The 14,747-nt window shown below is 39.7% G+C and overlaps 2 protein-coding genes across 3 annotated transcripts in view; one reads left to right on the forward strand and one right to left on the reverse strand.

Moving 5' to 3' along the window:
* Positions 1-3,544: 3,544 nt before the first annotated feature.
* Positions 3,545-14,376, reverse strand: srrd (SRR1 domain containing). 2 transcript variants are annotated; one of them, XM_048611250.1, is made up of 8 exons: positions 14,257-14,376; positions 13,751-14,094; positions 12,565-12,605; positions 10,233-10,459; positions 9,175-9,273; positions 8,779-8,930; positions 8,244-8,289; positions 3,545-3,963 (listed from the first exon to the last, which is right to left on the reverse strand). In XM_048611250.1, exons 1-8 carry the CDS (start codon positions 14,374-14,376, stop codon positions 3,757-3,759), a joined length of 1,236 nt encoding a protein of 411 aa, XP_048467207.1. In that variant the 3' UTR covers positions 3,545-3,756. The 2 variants fall into 2 exon arrangements, with proteins under 2 accessions (XP_048467207.1, XP_020370248.1); XM_020514659.2 differs by lacking the exon at positions 14,257-14,376 and adding an exon at positions 14,188-14,245.
* Positions 14,332-14,747, forward strand: part of tfip11 (tuftelin interacting protein 11) — a 30,726-nt gene continuing 30,310 nt past the window's right edge. The window contains exon 1 of the mRNA XM_020514640.2: positions 14,332-14,444. The gene's annotated coding sequence lies outside the window, so the exon portion shown is untranslated. The remainder of the gene's footprint in view (positions 14,445-14,747) is intronic.

The raw sequence follows: 14,747 nt of genomic DNA on the forward strand, positions 1-14,747 counted from the left end.
CTGTGTTTTCAAAGATGACATTGGGGTCTGTAGATGTGAAATAATAGGAATCAAGGATAGATTGTTTGGAAAAATGGGAAGAGAAATGATTGCAGGTGATTCTCTGGCTCAAATTGGATAGACAAGAACAGAACCGTTTAAGCTAATATTCCTTTGTAGGGACAGACAATACTTGACAGTTCACCCATTTCTTCTTTTCAGACCACACCCTTAAGTAACAAGATGATACTGCAACAGCTCAACATGATCAATGGGATTGTGCTAACTGACACCAGGTAACATTTTCCTTCCTGCTTTCCCCAGGAGATTGCTCCATACTAAATTCATGCCATTTGGTAGCTGGGAACTGTATCACTCTCAAGAATATTCACCTATCAATCTGTAAATTCTGGCAGAGAAATTGTTGTGGAAAATTACAGCGAAGACTAGAAATACTTAACTTCTGAATGAAAATTAATGTCACAGCAGTGGGAGATATACCGGAGTAAAAATTGCTACATTGCTCCCTGATGGTGTAGTTTGTGTTTGTTGCCATGGCTGGCAGTAAGAATTATAAATCATAAGTTTCCAAACCTGTGCTGAATTTGATAAATGCTAAAAAAAAGTGCCACAATTGACCTCTGTGCAGTGGTGGGTGTGGTCTTGTTGACCTTGGCATCCCTGTGTAAGTCATGCTGTCCTTTTGCTCACAGTCCTGAGCTTCTTGATGCAAATGTTACAATTGAAAGGAATCTTGGCTGTGGTGTTCTCACCATGAAATAACTTTTCACCACTGCACCATTACAGGCTGACATGTGAAGAAGCAACTTAGGCCAGATACTAGAGGGACAGTCAATGATTGTAGAACTATAGTTCAGTGAGTAATCTGCTTCTGCAGCAGAGGAGCTAAAGCTACAAAATAAATGAGCAGTGTATTTATCCCATGAAATCCATATCTTTTATACAGTTCTTTTCCCTCTGTTGGAAATTACTGTAGGCAAATTACTGTCAAGATTTCATACAGAACAATAAGACTAACTGAAAAATTAATTCACTGGTCATGAATCTTTGTGACATCTTGAGTTTGTAAAAGGTCCAAATAAAGTGCAAGCTTGTCTTCTAATTATCAATGATGGAAGGTGCGTGAATAATTGATAACTATATGATACAATTTATTTCAATTTGTTGACATTAATTACTTGCTAGCTTCTGTGCACAGCAATTGGAACAAGTTGAGATGAGGGTAAATGGGCTTAATGGAATCTGCTTACTGAACCCTGTGACTAACCCAAGTCCAGAACCATTCTACATCCTAGAAAGCACAATCACACCACACCACCACCTCCCCCCACCACCCCCACCCCCCACACCAAGGTTCCAAAGGTACTTAACTCTTGAATATCTTTCTAATACCAGGTAGAGATTGCAGACTGCGAATTGTCTGTGCAACTTGATGCCAAGTGTCATGCCTGTGGCTTGTTCTGATTCTACTCTAGAATTGTGTAGTATAATCAAAGTTGGTTTACTTCAATTCCCACTTGCTATAATTCCCCAATTCTCTATGATGGTGATCCGATGCTCCTGCCATTACTTGCAACACACTTCACAAGCAATGACTTGCTGCGCCTTTTGCCACCTGTACTCACTAGCTGCTTTTGTTATTCTTTGCAGGAAATCTGCCCTAGAAAGTGCAACAAATCGAATGCGTAAACTACTCCAGGCAGAAATCCAGGCTTCTCAGAGACTGACCAAGGCTCTCACTAACATTGGGATAGAGGATCTGATATCAGTCAATGGAACTACAACCCCAGGTGAAATCACAAATGGTGCAGAGAATCTTGCTGAAGAAAAATTGATTAATAGAAGAACAGAGCCTGACTGTATTCCATCAGGGAGTTCTGCATAACTGTGTTTGCCAGCACTTGACAAGGAGATGGATTTAACTCCTTTCTAATTACATGAAACTGACACTAATGCCCACTTCTCAGCAAACAAAGACTTCCATATCCCAGATGTGGGTGGGGGGGGTCTCCATTCTGTAAGTGTGACATCCATATCAGCAGATGCAGCTAAGGTTTATCGTAATGTCTGGGATTAGATTCTGTAATTGTCGAATTACATTTTCTCTCCATTACTGGAAGTTAAAACCTACTTAATAATTACCACATTGAACGAGGATTTTACTCTTGCTGATTTGTATTGGATGTGGTTTTGTGCTATCATATAGGTGACAAGTCCTTATCCACCCACTGGTCAATATATACATTGCCTGCATGGCAACGAATGTTTTGGGTACTCTCTCCTTCATGTACCCTAATCTATGATTTTAATATAGCTATTGCCTGTCACTGTCACACTTTGTGGCCAAGACCTGTAGTTGTATTGCTTCCAGATATATGCTTTCTATTTGTATCATACTACCATTGCATGATAAGCTAGCGGCAACATGATGGTGTGTGTTGGGGGTGAGAGGATATTATCTCATTCTTGCCAAAATTACCAGTTGTGAGCAGCTTGTATTTCCAGAAAAAGGTCAAATTCAATGCTAAACCCCCTATGCGACAGGGTAAACTAGTTGATTTGTTTTTCTCTTTAGACTCAAATGTTTTCTTTTAATATTGAGGCTCTGAAAGCTTTCCAAGGTCACAAACTTCAATACTAATGATTTTGGTAAATTCCTGGTGAGTGTGATAGACTAGTTCTGACAGATCAGATTTGCTGTCCACCTTGAATTAAGTGCAGAGTTGATCAGCATCATCATAATGAACTGTGGCAGATTGACAAATCCAAGTCTTCCTTCGTTAAGTTCAAGTTCAGTCGTCAACTGCTTGCATCTGAACATAAGTTCAGAACTTTCATCAACTATCTAGGTACTCTGTTCTAGCTGCATTTTTAGTTCTTATAAGCTCAAGATGTTTACGAACCCAAAGCTACATTTTTAAAAATAAAATTCTTTCTATTTGAATGGCCTTATTCTGTACTATTCTTGGATTCAAATTAAAAATCATAAAATTATTGTTAGAGGGTTATGGGTTAACAGGTTTTACTTTTGCTTTAATTGTTGGACTGTAATTCATGAATCAGGTGAATGCTTATTTGACCATCTTTAAATGGTCTTTCACTGTAGTTTAATTAAGTTTTAATGAATATTGTATACTATGATCAGGTCCTTCAGTAATAAAACATGGACATAATTTACTATTCGCCTTTGTCTTTAATTTGTATCCCATTGGCTGGCTGGCAACTGAGAATTGGGCAGCCTGGATGTCGTGTACTGGCAAACAGGTAAATCACATGGAAAGATGTTTGGGTGGATCTCATGCATGAAATCAGAAAGAGGGTTTGGGTAATAGACTTTACCTGTCAAGTCTGGAAGAGCATTCTGGTCGTCACAGAAGACTGGCTGAATTCTTTCAATGGGTTACTGGTGGTGCAATTCAGAATGCTATTAAAATGCTATTAGGGCTTGTGACCCACTGGTTAGCAAATAAATGAGGCATCTTGCTTGAGTTACAGGTATCTGAGCCACAGGGAAAAACAACAGAATTAATCCAGTATGACCAAACAGAGTTGCACAATTTTAATTCCAGGTTTGTGAGAGGTGGAGGGAATTAAAAATTTCCTCTTGAAAGTATTCTTTACCAAGGTAACTAAACTTGGATTTCGGATCATTATGACCCTGAAAGAGTGAAATCGATGGTTCCATAGGTAATCTTTGCCCAGATGCTTTTACCTCAATGGGCTTTGAAACTTGGTTCACTCCAACTACTTTCCCAGCTATGAAACTAAAAAACATTCCATGCCCTTTTGAATAATTTCCAAGTCTTCACATTCCTGATATGTGGGTTCAGTAGGACCTTCCCAAAACTCCATGGGCTGTGAATCGAGTTTTTTTCTAGGAAACTGATGAATGGAGGTATCATTAAATACATCCATGTATCTACTGCTGGAGGGGAACGCGACCTCTTCAGTTATTGCCAATACCTGATGAGTACAGTTAAGGTTAAAATATGAAAGACAATAAATTTCTTGGTTTTGTTTTCCAAAAGCAATTGTGTGTGTGTGTATCCTTAAGTTTCATATCCCAAAATCTTGTATGTACCATGCAATTTCATTGAATTGCCGACCCTAGAAGTATTGAGGTCTATGATAATGAAATGAAAGAAATTGGTTGTTGTATTGGTTCTCTTTCCTGGAGAATTCTAAAACTAATTCTGCTACCTAGCTCCATCCCAATAATCTATAGATCATCATTTGTGTTAAATATTCATCCAAATGTCCCATAACAAGATGCAACGCCTCCAATTCTGTGAAAAAAGTTTCATACCACATGGATAACAAATCTGTGCTTAATCTCCCTCCATACTAACTGAGTGTTTTGAGCTGTTGTCTCATCAAAATAAATCGTGTGTCCCTATTCACTATATCCTGTGTAATTTGAAAAGGCTCTATTGGCCATCTCTGCTGTATGGAAATTCTTCCTGTAACTCAAGTCTGTCTTCTATTCTTCTACCCATTCTAGGTACAATCCTGGTGAATTTCAGCTGTTCTCTTTGTATTCTATTTCACCATGAATAGCATTACAGGAGATCTGCTAGTGTACAAATTCTATCTGTTGTTACACTTATCAGAATCAGTGCTTGCTAAATTATTTGTCTAAAACTGGATGTATGCTCCAATACTAATCATCTGTTAATAAGTTGTATAATTGGGAACCATATCATAATGGGGGAAGGAAAAAGTTCCAAGCAAGAGTCAACCCTTATCCTTCCTACCTTCAGACAATTACAGACTTGCCAGCAGTATTTGATAAAGAGAGATAAAGTGTAGAATAGTACACTACTGAATGAGGCCATTGTGTTCATACTGACTCTCTCGAAGAATAATCCAGTTATCTCTTGCTCTTTTCCTACATCCCTGCAATTTTCTTTCTTCAATGAATTATCCTAATCGCTTCTGAAAGTTATTATTGAATGCTGTCACTTTCATTCCAAATCCTAACCATTCATTGTGTAAAAGGTTTTTTCTCAAGTCACCTCTGGTTCTTTTGCCAGTTACCCTAAATCTGTGCTATCTGGTAAAAACAGTAATCTGGTGGGATGGCAAGGGAAGAGTTCAAAGGCAAGGTGTGAGAAAGATTTGGTTTTGCTGCACAAATATCTTGCTATTTCTGATGATAAATTTCCAAAAGATGGTTCCGAACATAGCTGCATCCTCCTCAAACAGGGTCAATTAACTTAATATACATTTCCATGACAACACTCTGCTCTATGTCAGACACATGAATTAGAAGCAGGACTTAGCCATTCAGCCCTTCTAGCCTACTCTACCATTGTCTTTGTGGTTTGGTTTCAACTCCAAATTCCTGCCTACTACTGATGAGCACTGACTCCCTTGTCAGTTCAGGAACCTATCTGGCACTGCCTTAAAAATACTCAGTGATCCTGCTTTCACTGCTGAGTTGAGAGTCACACTGGACTCAAAATGTTAACATGGTTTCTCTCTCCACAGATGCTGCCAGACCTGCTGAGTTTCACCAGCACTTTGCTTTTATTACAGATTTACATCATCCATTGTATTTTGTTTTTAACTGGCAGAACTCCAGGTGTGACCTCATGATAGTGCTATACAACTGTATCAAAGTATCCCCGTTTTCATATTCCATTCCCCTTGCAGTAAATGACTGAATTCATAACCACCTTGCTGTACCTGCATATTAACCTTTTTATGATTCACGTATGAGGATACTAAAACTCTCCATACCTCCAAATTCTGCAACCTCTCCATTTAAATAATCTGCTTCACCATTCTTCCTGCCAGAATGAACGTGTTCACATTTTCTCTCTTCATACTATTGCAAAGGTTTGCTGACTCACTTAACCTATTTGTATCCTTTTGCATATTCTTCAAAACTTACTTTTCTGCTAATCAACAGCAAATTTAACAGACATATATTTGGTATCTTCATACAAGTCACTGGTATAAACTACAAATAATTCCCAACACTGATTTCCATGGCAGGCCATTTGTCACATGCAATTCAAAAATTCAAACTGAAAATGGCTTTTATGCCCATCCTCTGCTACACAGGCATAAGACCTACTGTATGAGGAGTTTGACACTTGGGCAGAATCTCTAAATCAGAACATTCTTTACTTGCTGAGGGATTTCAACACGGAGGGTGCCAATCGTGAAGCACAGCCAAGGAAAGATGGACAGAGACTACTGAGCTTCGTTTCTACCACTAGAGTTTATAACTAAAACCTTCTTTCAGTTGAAATCATGCCACCAAGTATTCTGAAGACGTCCAAGATCAGGTACTGGTGCCAGCTGCATCTGATCATCACCAGGAGTGACGTTCTCAACACAGGGAGCTACAACAGCGCTGACTCATGATATATCTGCTGGTCGCCACCAGGGTTAGGATGTAACCCTTGAAGTTTCTTTTAATGTCTAGTCACAGTCATGTTCTTATTCAATTGTGAAGATCATTTTAGTTATCTTCACTTGTAACAGTAGATGCAATATGGTGATATCTTCCAAAACAAAAGGTCAGTCCCATTGTAAATAGCCAGTAATAGCTAATAGGTTGAAGTAAGTAGTTTAGCATTCATCAATTTAATCAACAGAATATTAATTAAATTTTGTACACTAACAGACCTCACAAAAGCATTATTCATGGTGAATCTTTAAGTCTGATGTAAGTAATTGGAAAGAAAGTACAACTAAGCTTTAACACAGTTATAAAGATACAATGGAAGAATTTATACTGGAGCAGAGATGTTTAGAAGTGTTTGTCAAATTATCAGCAGTGAATAGGGAAATATGACTCCTTTTTATTGTGGTTTTATTAACGTAAAGCTGCCACTCAGCTAGTTAGGAGTAAGGTTTAGGAAAGAATCACAGAATTGTTACGGCGCAGAAGGTGGTTAATAAGCCCATCGTGCTTGCACCAGCTCGTCAAATAAGCATCATTGCCTACTGCAAATCTCCCCTTTCCCCGTACCATTGCACACTATTTCTATCCAAACAATCATCCTATGCCCTCTTGAAAATTTCTCACATACATAATCATGAATTTTGATGTTCTGCATCCTGGCAATTCTAACATTTAAATGTTATGGGAGAGCACTCCAGGCAAATTCTCTCTCCTTTGATGGAGCCCTGTATAAAATAAGTGTTGGGAATTCCTACTAGTGCTGGTGGAATGCTACAACTGGCTTTAAAGTGCCTGAAATTTGGTTTCCATAGAATCCCTGCAGTGTGGAAGCAGGCCATTCGGCACATTGGGTCCACATTAATCCTCTGAAGAGCATCCCATTCAGACCCACACCCGCCTACCCTATCCCTGTAACATTACATTTTCCATAGCTATCCCACTTAGCCTGTACATCCCCGGATACAATGGGCAATTTAGCATGGCCAATCCACCTAAACTGCACAACTTCGGTTAGTGAGAAGAAACCGGAACACCGGGAGGAAACCCCCACATACACGAGGAGAATGAGCAAACTCCACAGTTGCCTGAGGGTGGAATCAAACCCGGGTCCCTGGTGCTGTGAGGCAGCAGTGCTAACCACTATGCTGCCTGGATTTTGGGATGAAAGTGGATAGAATGTTCAGCCTGTATTTCTGCTCCTGATTGCTATTGGTTAGTCAGTAGGGGCTATTAGATGAGAACTGGACTGGGTTTGTGTCTGATGACTCCCATAAAGTTGAATATTCCAACTCAAAGATAAGGTTTACCTCGAAAAATGACCATTTCATTGAGTTTGTAAAGAACACTTTCTGCGGCTTCCTGTAGATCCTAATCTCCCTGTTTGAGTTAGGGGGTTCAAGGGTATGAGCAATGAGAGAAAATTGAACATGAATGCTTCTGATGATGTAGTTTTGGCACATGTTCCCACCACAGAATTAAGAAAGTGAAAGTTGCCTATATGACACAGTAACTAAGAAGAATGTTAGGAATAGTGATGTTTTAAACTCTGGAGGGGTGCAGTGTCTTTGGAAACAGGATTGTTTGTTACTAGACTAGTTATAACTTAAATAATTCTTAGTTTTCACACAGCTACCGTGTCATATAGACAACTTTCACTTTCTTAATTCTGTAGTGGGAACATGTGCCAAAACTACATCAGTAGAAGCATTCATGGTCAATTTTCTCTCTTTGCTCATACCCTCAAACCCCCTAAGTCAAACAGAGAGATTAGGATCCACGGGTAGCAGCAGAAATTGAATTGCTGATTGAAATTACTGAAGGATACATGATTAATGTACGTATAGTCCCTCTTCAGCACTCGGGCTGGTATTCTGCAATATTTAAAAAAAAGTTCAACAATTTTGATAAGAATACAGTTTTGAGATTATCATCTTTCAATATTCTCTCTTCAAAAACATAATTGGAGATATTACTAATCTAATTATAATATCCATTCCAACGAATGTCCCTGATAACCTCTTCCCAGGTCCACTACGCTTTGTTTCAAAAGCTTTCACCCACGTCTTTCTGTTCCAAACTCTATGCTTGAAGTTCAAATCTTCACCATGGTGAACAGATTTGCTGAATGAACTCTTCTTAAATATTGAAATTAGATCACCTTAAACTCTCTACTTTAATAAAACCATTCTGTGTAATTTAAAATTCCAATTCTCATGTTATCCCGCACAGTACTATTGTTGCATTAATGTCCCTCAGAGCGTAATCTGTCGCTATTTTCCTATCTTGCCCCATCATAATTATTAAATCACCACACAAGTTTTTTCATTTACAAAGGATGAACAGCAGCAAAATTTTCTTACCTCTCCTCTATCCCTTTGAAACTGTTTCCAATGAGAATAGTTTGTGCAAGTTTTTGTGGTGACCAATTTTTCCACAAGAGGTTATTGTAGAGAGCTTTACCACAGTGAATCATGTAGAACAGCGTTGGCCTGTCGATGGACCGCTTCCCTTCCTAATAGATTTTTAAAAGAAAATTGCCAATCATGTCATGATATGCAAAAAAAATTCTGAAGCACATGGACAGGTGCAGTTTGCTCCTGAAATTGTCATACGGAAGATCTAGTTGTGATTAGGGGCTGAATTTGGAGCAATCACCAAAAACCCAAAACCAGAAAGTAATGCATCCCTTTTGTCAGACAGGATTCACAGAGAAGACAATGTACAAAACAAAAACTGAATGTGTCGGTGCCTTTTACCTCATTTTCCTCAAGCACCACCATCCCACAATCCTTCAAGAATTTCTTCTCCCATTCTGTAAATAGTGGATCAAAGAGAAGACAGCCATCTCGAGGGATCTGTTATATACGACAACAAAATTTAAAATTTTACATGGAGCAAAATCACGACTACAAAAATGGGAAACTTAGCGCTGGACAATGATTATTGGATAAATTAAAATGTTGATTTCTTTCTCATCTGTTCACTTCTAATTTTGCGTGGTTGCAACGGATTGCATAAGGCGAGGTAGCTGCCTTTTTCTATCCCTTTGCACCTCCCTTCAAATGGACTGAATTAATGATTTCAACCACAGAGGCGTTCAGATATCAGCTGCATTCTATGAAGTGGAAGTGAAGATCAAAGGATCAGTGAAGATCTCCAAGCTGCATTCGCATACCTGCTGTTCATTGCAATTGCATACAGCAAAAAAAAAACAAAAAAAAACTGTGCATTAAAGCAAATGATTTATTTGTGGACGAGGCATGAGTTGGATCAAAAGTAAAGCCCTCCATCCACTCCACACTGTTAAAACACGATGTGTTAATGATTTTTATGTCTCCTTCAGCTGGCTTTGAAGATATGATTTCAGAGTGAGTTTATCATACTAGGAAGCACAGTTGCAAAACTTTTCACATTTCTATATGTGGTATTAACTGTTCGAAGATGGGTGTTTTGGATATTTTTTACTGTCCATTTCTAAATCTGCAGATTTATAGATTTAGAGAATTATCATTTTAAACATAGTTATGAGTCACTGATTTATTTTCACAAAAAAGTATAAAAACACTAGACTTTGGTTGAATGAAAGATACACAGTGCAAGAAGTATGGGACAAGCAGAATCACCATTTGAATCAAAGATGGAAAAGCAACATATTTTGTCTCAACAGTGGGACCAAGATCTTAAGGCTTTGACAAGTTAACCCTGTTAATACAACTATGGTTTCTAAGCATTCAGGAATAATGCAAACTAACACTACTCAATGGACTCTTTAGCTCCCCATTCACTTAGCACATTAGCACCTGACTACACTTACCTGTAGTGTCTCTAGCAGCAGGAACAGTAGGGCCAGCTGATAACGAGATGATATGGAACTAGAAAAGTTTCCGATTCCATAACATACTGAGTTAAGCGTATTTCGATGATGGTCTGTATTGTTCTTTTTGTGTCCAAGGTAATCTGGAGGTTCCCCAATAGGGAAGGGACTTGATGGAGATACAAGTTGATCTGTATGATGCATATTCACAACTCTTTGAAAGGTTTCTGAAACAGATTGTGACAATTACTATCTCAGGAAGCAAACTGAATGTCGTAAAAATTGCATATAGTTAATTACAGAATTGTTTCAGGTGCATGTCATTTAGCTCATCATGTCTGTACTGGCTTTCTGAACATTTTGACACGGTGCCAGTCTTTTCTCCATAACCTTGCATAATGTTTCCATTCAAATGATCATTTAATACCCTATTGAAAGCCTCAATTGAAACTGCCTCCACCACAACTCCAGGCAGTGCATTCCTGATCTTAACTATTCACTGTGTGAAAAAGTTCTTTCTCACTTCATACTGGCATTTTTTTTTGCAAAGCATTTAAATCTGTGTAACAATTCTCAATCCTCTTATGGGCAGGAACAGTTTCTCCTTATCTATGTTTTTCCCAAACCTCATGATTTTACAAACTTCTATCAGATCTCCTCGTAGCCTCACTTCTCAAAGGAATTTTTTTTCATTTGTGGGATGTGGGCGTCGTTCGCTGGCCAACATTTCTTGCCCATCCTGAGTTGCCCTTGAGAAGGTGGTGGTGAGCTGCTTTTTGAACCACTGCTGTCCTCCTGCAGCCCAACTTTTCAAATCTATCCTTATAACTGTCATTTCTCAATCCTGGAACCATTCTTGCAAACTCCTTCTGCATGCTTTCCAATGTGTTCATACTCTTCCTGAAGTGCGCCACTCAGAATCTTGCACAATGCGCCAGCTGAGATCCAACTAGCATCTTATGCATGTTAAGCATAACCCTTCTCTGCTCTATGACCCTATTAATGAAATATGAATACCAAATGCCTCATCTAAGAACATAAGAACAGGGAGTAGAAGGAGGCAATTCAATCCCTCGAGCCTACTCCAATATTTAATGCAATCATGGCTAATTTCATATCAGCATCAACTCCACTTTCCCGCTGACTCCCCATAACCCTTTAACCCATGACTCATTAAAAATTTGTCTCTCTGTACCTTAAATTTATTCAGTGTCCTGGTGTTCACTGCACTCTGGAGTAGTGAATTCCAAAGATTTATGACCCTTTGAGAGAAGTAATTCCTCCCTATTTCTGTTTTAAATCTGCCACCCTTTAGCCTAAAACTACAATCTCTTGTTCTAGGTTGCTCCAAGAGGGGAAACATTGCTTTATGTCTAATATATCAATCCCCTTTGGCATTTTATGCACTTCAATTCGACTTCCTCTCATCTTTCAAAACTCTAACAAGTATAGGCCTAAACTGCTCAATCTCTCTCCAAAAAAAAACACCTTATCTTTGGAATTCACCTAGTGAACCTTCTCTGAACTGTTTCCAATGCAATTACATCTTCCTCAAGGGGACCAAAACTGTATGCAGTGCTCCAGATGCAGTCTCACCAATACCTTGTACGAATGCAAAACATTTTCTTACTTTTATACTCCATTCCTTTAGCAATAAATAGCAAATTTCCATTCGCCCTCCTCATTAACTGCTGTATCTGCATGCTAGCTTTCTGTGACTCATGCATGATTTATGACCAACTCCATCTGTCACTTTAATGACTTATGTACATATACAGCAGGTCTCTCACCTCTCTGCCCACTCCACCAACTTGTAATTTTCCTCCTGAAATTCTACTGTCCTCCTCACAGTTTACAATGCTCCCAACTTTGAAGTTATCTCCTGCACATCAAGATTCAGACCCCTTACATACATCAGGAAAAGCAAGAGTTCCAACAGTGACTCCTGGGGAACTCCACGATACATCTTACTCAAGCCCAAAAAACATCCATTAACAATTACTCTGTTTCCTATCACTTGGCCAATTTTATATCCACATTGCTATAGTTCCCTGTATTCCATAAACTACAGCTTTTGTTTTACAAGTCTATTGTGTAGCACTATATTGAACACTTTTTGCAAGTCCATGTACACAATATCAACCACACTGCCCTCATCAATTCTCTTTATCACCTCTTCAAACACTTCAGCTAGTTAGACATGATTTTCCTTTGACAAATCCATGCTGGCCTTTCTGAATTAATCAATATTTTCACGTGTGACGATGAATACTATCCTGAACAATTGTTTCTAGAAATATTCCCACGATAGAATTTAAGTCTACCAACTCACCGAGGCAATCAATCCAGAATTCTGAAATTTGCAGTTCCTCTCTGTAACAAAGTTCAATGGTTAGTTTTTCCATCACAGAAAGCTATGGCAATTTTGTAGGTGTCAAATTTACAGGGACAAAGCAAGTAAAGAGTAGGTCTGACCATATGTCTTGTTTCTTGTAATAATAGGTGAATAAATTATTTTAAACTTATTTTGTAAAGAATGAAAAAGAAAGGAAACTGTTGGGAATGAGTCAACACTTAACGTACATTTAATCTCTTCCACAATTTATTAACTTGGATGCCTAATTATGACGCTGTGAGTTAACTGAAGTATTCAAACATGGAACGACAGAATTTCAGCTAAACTCAGGGGGAACATAGGCTGGACAGGAGAGAGCCAACAGGCCAATCATATCATTTAAGTGAACTTGAAAAGCCAGATGGGTCACACCTGAAAAATCTACTTGTCTCTGTACCTTGAGATCTCAATGTAAAGTGAAATATTCCACCAGTATAAATGTAATTGTGATAGAAAATGTTTTTGTGATAGAAAATGCTATCATGATAGAATAGGAGAAATGGTTTGATTGAGCACATAGATTGTATTGGCCATACAGGGCAGTTGTAAATGTCGAAGTAATGAATAAAAGAACTGTGGATGCTGGAGATTTGAACCAAAAACTGAAAGTGCTGGCAAAATTCAACAGGTCTGGAAGCAACTGTGGGGAGATGGCAGAATGAACATCTCCAGTCCACTGACTCTTCATTAGAATAGGAATGTCAAGGCCTCAGGAGCAAATTACTGCAGATGCTGGAATCTGTACTGAAAACAACCAATGCTGGAGATCACAGGAGGTCGTACAGCATCCATGGGAAGACCTTTTCAGGTCCATATCAATTGCCTTATCGAGTAGTGCTGGCTGTGTGCCTAACCCAGATTGGCCTCCGTTTTCAGTGACTCTTGGAAGTTGGATTTTAGTACATTTTTTCCCTTTTTATTACACCAACACACAGCAAACTGTGGACGTATGTGTGTGCCCCAAGTCTCAAATGTGGCTGGGTTCCGATGTTATCACTGGTCTGGCACGAACGAGAGGCTGAAGGTGTTTCCCTACAAATGCAGGGACCAAAATCCAGATCCACCATATCAAACCCACAACAGCAGCAGGAGGAGGTGGGTTCTGACAATTCAGTGAACTTACACTGCTTCCTTTATTTTCTGTTGGATTCTCTCTCCTTCAGCCACACTCGGATATTCCACCGCGTGGGGAACCTCTCTGGCATTTTCTCTCCGTTTCTTTACTCCTTTTTTCTTTCTGATTGTTTTCCATTCCCCTTCAGCTGGTAAGGCAGACATCTCTCTCTCTCTCTGTGTGTGTGTGTAATTAAGCTTTAAGAAAGGCCGTACCAAACTGCATCCTTTCAGGGTGCCTGTGTTGTTGCTGAGGAAGCTGAGATCTGATGCAGGGGCGAGAGGTTTTGAGATTATGGGCCTCAGTTGGGATGATGTGTAAAACAAAACCGCAAACTCTGAGAACTGCTCCCTCTGGGAAGAAGAGAAACACGATGTTAAATTAAATGGAGTGTCTTTTCCCCCCTTTCTGTCGGTTCCTGGTTATTTAATATTCGAGTTCCTCACTGTGCTTAACTACTTTACACATCCCTCGGTGCCGCTGGGTTCACTGTCCCCCCCCCCCGACAACATCACCTTCTCAGAATCTGTTTCCTGACCGCGGGCCGGAACCTTTGTACGCGCTCGGTGTTTCCCGACAGCGGAGTTCCGCACACGGACACACAGGATGGCGGTTGTGGTTCGTTGGTGAAACATCGGTTTAGAATTATTTCGGAGGGGCGGAGGGCGCCCGGCGGCTTTGTGGCTGGAATTAAGCGAAGGCGGTGAGTTTGGCTTGTGGACTTTGTTCCAATTCGTTTTGCTGGAAGATTCCTAAACTGCACCCAGGCCGACTGAGCCCATTCCAGCTGGAGAGCGGCCCGTGTCCATTAATGTGTGAACCTGGAGGGAGGGGAACGTGTGTATGTGAATGTCTCAGAGAGAAAAGAGGAGGGGGAGTGTGTGTGTGAGAGAGAGAGAGAGAGAGAAGAGGAGGGGGAGAGTGTGTGTGTGTGTGTGTGTGTGAGAGAGAGAAGAGGAGGGGGAGAGTGTGTGTGTGTGTGAGAGAGAGAGAAGAGGAGGGGGAG

The sequence above is a fragment of the Rhincodon typus genome, chromosome 24, assembly GCF_021869965.1.
Source record: "Rhincodon typus isolate 14 chromosome 24, sRhiTyp1.1, whole genome shotgun sequence".
NCBI lineage: Eukaryota > Metazoa > Chordata > Chondrichthyes > Orectolobiformes > Rhincodontidae > Rhincodon > Rhincodon typus.

Coding starts and splice junctions, on each gene's coding strand:
- srrd (XM_048611250.1), bottom strand. CDS start 14,376: ATGTTTCACCAACGAACCACAACCGCCATCCTGTGTGTCCGTGTGCGG. Junction 12,606..13,750: donor CAGAAAATAAAGGAAGCAGT/GTAAGTTCACTG, acceptor ACTTTGTTACAG/AGAGGAACTGCAAATTTCAG. Junction 8,931..9,174: donor TGGTGCTTGAGGAAAATGAG/GTAAAAGGCACC, acceptor AAAATCTATTAG/GAAGGGAAGCGGTCCATCGA.